Here is a 7,732-nt window from a genome sequence, read left to right on the forward strand (position 1 = left end):
TGCTATTATGTTAATTATAGTTTTTTAATAATTTATTTCTATAATTATAAATTTATAATAATTTAAAAAATAAAAATTAATATATTTAATTTGAATATAAATACTCTCACACATATATATATATATATATATATATATATTTTGGCCCCCCAAGATCCGCCACTGGTCACAACACAAATTTAATTGTCACAACACAAATCATCTTTAGAAAACTACACCTTCCCACGGCCAAGAAATCTAGCAGGACTAAAGTGTTTAAGATCAACGATGGTGGAATGCCCATCAATTACAAGCTCAGCCATGGCAGCACCAGTAGCAGGTCCATTCAAAATACCCCAGCAACTGTGCCCTGTCGCCACAAAGCAACCCTTCACTCCTGGAACCTCCCCAATCACCGGAATGCCATCATCGGTGCACGGCAAGAAGCACGCTTGCTCTGCCTTCACACGGGCCCCTCCTTCACCAAGATGGCTTGACACGGTCTTCGCCACCCTCTTCAGCATCTCAATTGACTCCTCCTTACCTCTAATCTCCTCAGGGTCATCTGCTACCTCTTCCTCGGCTGACATCCCACAAACATACACCTCCCCTGCCGTAAAACAAAACCAATAAATCATGGACTATGCTCACATAAAATATATTTTATAACATTACATTATTATGTAAATGTGTAAATATAATTAGTTATTAGTTAGTTGTAACTACACAATTCAGTTGTGTATAAACTTAACCCCTCAATTCAATAAATGAATAAACTGTACCAAGGTTTAGGCTCTAACATTATAAAAATGAGAAGAATAAATTTATAATTGAACAAAAGGACGAGTTTATATACAAAAGTGTGTGAGATTGCCAAAGTATTGAATATCCTAATAATCCATATCAGCCAAACTATCTAATTTGTCAGCAATATCTACGTAGCCAGTGTGGAACTGGAAACTCTTCTTTCTGCCTGTTTTATCTTGATTCCAGTTCCTTGATGAGTCAAGATTAACGTAGACCCCGAGCTTGCTATTTTCGTTACTGCATCATTGCAGCTAAATTAAGCATTGTAATCAGACAGGGTTGTTTGGTGAAGTATTTCTTTCTAGTTTCTACGTAGTCAACTGAGAAATGCTATGTAAACAATGAATTGTAACAATTATACTTGACAACTACCCCAAAAGCAACAGAGATATTTTAAACTTGTCGGGTGAGGTCCATAATACACCTTTCTCTCAGTTTTACTTTAGATTTCATGCATAGTAATTGCTAACTTCTATTTATTTGTGCACACTAAAAAATAGCACCAAATGGTGAATTTACAGAACAGCTACCTCGGAGGCTGTGAAGTATGTGAAATGGCTTCAGTCTTGAATGAACTTCATCATCTTATTAGCTTAGACATGAAACCAGCCAATTAATTTCGCTTTTCTTTGTTTCTTCCTTTCTTGCTTCTTTCTTTCATTTTTAGTCACAAAAATAAAGTCTGATTTTTGGTGTACATAGTTACAAATAATAGCATACCTGTGGGACGAGGGTAGACTTCTGGGTCAATAGCTTTTCCTCCTTTTGAAGGGTAATAACTAAGAAATAGTGCGTGAGGGGTTATGGAATTGGGTTCTCTAGGCTCCAAAACAATGCTATGTGCCTTAAGACCATAAACTCTACACAATGACGCCAAAACCTCCAATTTTCCAGACCAAGGACCCAACGCCAAAACCACCGAGTCACATTCAATAACTCGTCCTCCTTCAAGCACAACCGATCCAACTCGGGCCCCAACTAACTCTAACCGTTCCAACTTCCCAATAACAACCTGAGCCCCATGGTCCTTAACTGCCCTAGCTATTAGCGTGCGCGTAAACAGTTGCGGGTGCACCTGCGCCGTCGTTTCGGGGGTTCCAATCGTTCTTGGACTCCGAATTGGTCCGTCGATCCATGAGGGAACAATTGAGGGTTTGGAAGTGGTGGAAGAAGAGGGAGGGTTGCTATCTGATTCTGTTACGGTGAGGCTGAGAGTAGTTAGGGGTCGGTAACCGTAGGATCGGGGACCGTTGAGCTCGGCGGAGAGTGAACGGTGGAGATTGAAGCTAGCGCGGGCGAGTGATTCGACGGGCCCTCCGTCGCACCAATCGAGGGCGAGGAATCCGCCGGCTTTTCCGGAGGCGGCGCACGCCACGTCGGATTTCTCGATGAGAGTGACGGCGGCGCCCTTCTTGGCGAGGAAGTAGGCGGTGCAGACACCAATGACTCCGCCACCGCAGACGACAACTCGCTTGGGATTCTGATCCATGGGCTGACGCGACGGTAACGGAATTGTATTGGCGGAGGAAGTGATGGAAATAGTGATTGTGTGGAATAGAGTGAGCGTTGAAGCTCGAGAGGTCACTGCTAGATTCATCACTACTCGGCTTCTTCGCTCTGTGTGACACGTGGCCATTAAATGCTATTGCGTGGTAAAAAAAATTGGGAATATAAATTCTCTAAATTAAGAGAAATAAGAAAACTAATGTCAATAAAAATTATTGTTTTCGACTTTTTGGTAGTATTTTAGTTCTTAATCTAATTTATTTAGTCTAGAGTCTATATTTCTAAATATTAATCATCAATCACTGAGGGATTGGTATTAGTTTGTGATTCTCGTTTCAGGGATATTAGATGTGAAACCAGTTGCTTTGATATTTTATTCATGATGTATAATTTTATAAGTGGGTATTTATTTGAAATAATAAATTTAATTTACAAAATTTAAGAATTGTTATATCATTTTTTGTTTGTTTACAATTGAGTGGATGTCCAAAAAATAAATAAAGATGCAAATTAGGTAGTTAAATGTCATATTAAAAATTAACTCTAGTAATATTATTTCATGTGTTGATCTTCAATAAATTATCCGTTCAGATATAAAATAGTGTTTATTTTGTTTTTTATATGTTAAGACATAAAAAAAAATAAATCATCAATTACTGAAAAAAATATATTAATTTTTTAATAATTTTCAAAAAAAATAAATAAAGTGATAACGCGAACAATCAACTACCGTTAAATTTGTAATTCTTATAGTAAGTGAGTTTTATTATTTTAATATAAGAATAATTAATTTTTTATTTTTGATACTTTATTAAATTTTTATTCAAAAAAACTGATCCAAAAAATAGTTTTTGATAAATATAATAATTTAATTTAATAAAATAAGTCAATTTTTATTCAATATTAATCAATTTTTAAAACTAATTTTATAAATTTTAAATTTTAAATTTTAAATTTTTTAAAAATAAAAACCTTTATAATTAAAAAATTAATTAATATTAACTAATTAAAATATATTTTTTATATTTATTCTAAAAAATATCAATTTCTCTATATATCTATATATTATTTTAATATTAGTACTTTTTTAAAAAATTGAAAATTTTATTTCTTAGTAAATATATTTTTATACAAAAGAAAAGAATATTCGATACACAGATGGGATTACTGAAAAAATATTTGTTAAATTTTTTTTAGAAGAGTTTTTGTTTCGTATTGTTGTAACAAGTTAAAGAACAGAGTGGGAGAAAGCTAGAAGGCCTTTTGGTTTCTTAACATACTTGCTCGAGCCTCCATTACAGTCAGATCTGGACCAGAGATCTTATTAAATAAATATTGGGCTTAAAAACTTATACAAAACATAGGGTGTTAAATATTATTATGTTGTTAATTACCAAAAAAATATTATTATGTGGTTAACCCAAAAAAAAAAATTATTATGTGAGCAGTTTAGAGGTTGAAGAGACAAAAAAAAAAAGCCGATAAGAGGAATTTTTTTTAAATAAATAAATTAATTATAATATTTACTAATATATGAAATTATGAAAATATTTACGTTCTTCTGTAAATGACTGTGTAAATGAAAAAATAAAAAACATATATGCTTTACAATAGGGGTGTAATCGGCTCGGTTCGGTTCGGTTTTGGACCGAAAACCAACCGAACCAACCTGATCGGTTCTTCCAAGAGGCCAACCGTTCGGTTGGCTGCTGCTTGAGCAACCGAACCGAACCGAACCGAACCAACAGCGGTTTAGTTCGGTCGGTTTTTTCGGTTTTTTACACCTGCTTATCTGAATTTAAAATGCCATCAAATGAAATTTAAAACCTTTAATAAACTAGAATAACAAGAGTTTATCACATCCAAATCCAATACAAATTCAACTTAATTAAACATACAATAAAAGACAATTAAAAATGTCTAGCAAAACAAAAACAATAAACACAAACAACAACAATAAACACAGTTTAACCGAAACATTCACTTTTAAACAAATAAAAGCCAAACAGCCACCATGTTTACTCAGAATCTACACCAGACTCATCCTCATCTTCTCCGGTTGGTGCAATTTCTACAAAAATAAAAGAAGAAAATCAATATAGATTATAAAGATAATATAGATTATAAAATAAACCAATATCTTCCACCAATGAATCCACTTGACAAAAGTGCAGAGTTAAAAAAGCAGAAAAGTACTGCTAGATGAAGCAGAAAAGTGAACAAAAAATAGACCTTTGGTAAGATAGAACAGAGATGCAGAGATATCCATCACAAATAAAAAGTGATAAATAAATGTCATAAGATTTTCTCATTTTTGCATTTCTTAACCTAGATTCAAAAGCGAATTGTAAAATGATTTTTTACACAAAAATCCACACATATTGCCAAATATGAATACTAACATCCCTTTTATTTCTAAAAGTTATCTTTACATTATATATCCATTAAAAATCTAGCCTCTAGGACTTGGTTAATCGTTTCACTCAAGAAGTTTTCATCTAATTTTGGTGCTTGATTAGATGGGAGTAATTAGTACATTTTAATGTCTTATACCCTTTTGCTAGGAAATTCATCCATTGAAATTATTGGGTTTTGATTATACATCATCTGGAAAGATAGACAGAGATGCAGAGATATCCATCACAAATAAAAAGTGATAAATAAATGTCATAAGATTTTTAAAATAAATTCATTCTCTTTTAAGTGATATCTAAACTGCCAACATTTTATGTGTGATAATTGATAACCATTCCAACAAAGTATTGTTAGCTAATAGAAATTAGAAAGGCTTATGCACATCATATGCCTACAAGTACAAACCTAAAACAAGTTTTAAGCACTACTGTTAACACAATCGAACTATTTTATTTATTCATCATGCATCACTGTCATATCACTTAATAGTACTGGCAAAGTCATAAAATAGTTGACCAATATTCGCAAAGATATCATGGTCTCTTTTCAGCATCTTTAAGTAACATTTCAGTAATATACTAAAACTCAATATTTACTTTATCATGTAAAAGGCAATATGAAAAGGTAGTTCACCACATGGTTAGCAGCTTAATCAAACAAATGATAAATGAAGGAATCACCTGCAACTTATGGTTATCACCAAGAATAAGAGGTTGCTGATTCACCCCCAAAAATAAGACACATTCAACACAGCAACATTTTCTCAGATCTAACAACTCCATAACTTCATTTTTTCTGTTCATTAACTCTGTATATTTTTAAATAACTCTTTTAAATCACTAAACATAAAATCAGAAACTCACATAACAATACAAATAAGCCAATGATCAGTATCACAAGAACAAGAAAGAGCAATCAAAGAGACTCACTAGTAGTTAACAAAAACAACACAGCAACCTTAACTAAAAAACAAATCACTAAACATTTGTATATTTTCAACACAGCAACATTTTCTCAGATCTAACAACTCCAGAACTTCATTTTTTCTGTTCATTAACTCTATATATTTTTAAATAAGTCTTCCAAATCACTACACATACAATCAGAAACTCACATAACAATACAAATAACCAAACACAAAATCTAACCTCTGACGAAGACATAGTTCTGTTTTATTTTGGGTTTTTGAAGGAGAGGGACTTGTTGTTCGGCGGCTCGGCCTCTGGAGTCTTGCTCGGCGGCTAGACTGGTTGGATGTTGGAGTGCTGCTCGAGTGCTCGACTTTGCCTTTGTTGCTCGGCAACCCTGCGACGGCGACCCTGCGACGGAGACCCTGCGACGGAGACCCTACGACGGCGACCCTTCGACGACGATGATGAACGACCTTGAGGCTTCGAGCGACGATTGGCGAGTTCTCTGTCTCCCTCAGCCTCTCCTTCTCTCAAGTATGGAGCTCGGAGGTGGAACCGTGGAACCTTCGAAGAATGGGGGAGAGAGGTAAAGAAGAAAGGTGTGGGTGACTGGCAGAGGTGTGGGTGACTGGCAGACTGGGTAAGTAGGTACAGGCTAGGTAGGGTTCGCGGCTGAAGAAGAAAGGGGAAGAACCGAAGGAAGAAGAAAGCTAGGTTATTTTTCTGAGTTTCCTTTTTATACCTAGGTTAACGGGGGCAACTTAGTAAAATCACACTCCACTGAACCCTCATTTTTCGGTTCGGTTCGGTTTTAGCAAAGGCAACCGAAAACCGAACCGAACCGATCGGTTTAGTTCGAAAAAAACCAAAAAAACCGGTTTTTCCGGTTTTTCAATCAGTTGTTGTAAAATTCGGTTCGGTTCTGCGATAATTTTCGGTCCGGTTTGGTAACTTACACCCCTACTTTACAGCATAATAAGACACATAGCGTTTGCACAAACAAATATGAGCAAAATCTACTCAAACAAACAAAAAGTTCACCTATTTAAGGAGATCTATGCAAGTATATCCATCATAATTCACTCATTGATCTTATATCTTGTCTTCTTTTGATTTGTTGTTAGAGTTATGGTTAATGAATCAATTCTTTTGTTAGTGTCTATCCAAATGCAAATACGAGGAAAGTGGAGGATTGTGTAGTGTTTGAATATATCAACAATAATTGAGTTCTACCATTTTTTTTTTGTTATAAAAGGTACTATCTTGAGGGTTACTTGGAATTGAGTTATTTTTGGGCCTAAACGTTAGATTCTGATTTTTTTAAGGGCAGCGTCCAAATTTATTGGTGTCGAGGTGTCGCCGTTCGAGTTCCTCGTGAGGAGTGGGTGTTAGTGTATTTATAGTAGAGTTGATAACCATCTTTTAGAGTAGTTTCATCTTTGATGGTGGATAGCCATTCCTTTTTTCTAAGAAAGTTGTTGAGATCTCCCTTCTAACTAGATGGAAGATATTTTAGTAGTTACTTATTCAGATAAGTAGAGCTGAGCTGTTGTCATTGTGTCCGACCTCTATGAGGTTGGATAGGTGTAGCAAAGACAGATTTCTATGTTGAGCCTTTATTTGTTTTGGGCCTGACTTTATCTTTGGGTTAGGGTATGAACAGTTCCCTTACTTGACTCCGAGCTTTACGAGGTCGGACTTAAGCATTTGTAGATTTGCCTGATCTTAGGATGTGATCAAGCCAAGTCGGGTATGCCGCCTTTTTGAGGTAAGTTGGGTGCTCGACGTGTTTTTCAAAAATTTGAAACGTTGCAATTTATCGTAGTAATGCGCATGTTACCCTACGATTGCCTTGGTAACCATGCACCATAAATAAGGGGGTATGGAATTACTCTTTTTCCCCTACTGTCTTATAAATACCCAAACTCATTTCTCATTTCTCTTTTTTCTTTTTCACTCCTTCCTAAAACGTTTGCATTCTTCGTTTTCTCTCAGATTTCTTCATAATTTCTTTTACATTTCAAGATTTGAATTTCTGCTTGAAAATTTTCCTTCATTCGTTGGAGGTTCTTGGATCGTTCGTGTCTTGCTATTCAAGTGCCCTTTTCCTGCTT

At 35.0% G+C, this 7,732-nt stretch overlaps 1 protein-coding gene across 1 annotated transcript; it reads right to left on the bottom strand.

Annotated features, from left to right (window-relative positions):
* Positions 1-61: 61 nt before the first annotated feature.
* On the bottom strand, positions 62-2,727 carry LOC112799697 (D-amino-acid oxidase). Its single transcript, XM_025841750.3, has 2 exons — positions 1,507-2,727; positions 62-589 (listed from the first exon to the last, which is right to left on the bottom strand). The coding sequence occupies exons 1-2, from the start codon at positions 2,420-2,422 to the stop codon at positions 213-215; spliced, it is 1,293 nt and encodes a 430-aa protein (XP_025697535.1). The 5' UTR covers positions 2,423-2,727; the 3' UTR covers positions 62-212.
* Positions 2,728-7,732: the final 5,005 nt, after the last annotated feature.

The sequence above is a fragment of the Arachis hypogaea genome, chromosome 1, assembly GCF_003086295.3.
Source record: "Arachis hypogaea cultivar Tifrunner chromosome 1, arahy.Tifrunner.gnm2.J5K5, whole genome shotgun sequence".
Taxonomy (NCBI): domain Eukaryota; kingdom Viridiplantae; phylum Streptophyta; class Magnoliopsida; order Fabales; family Fabaceae; genus Arachis; species Arachis hypogaea.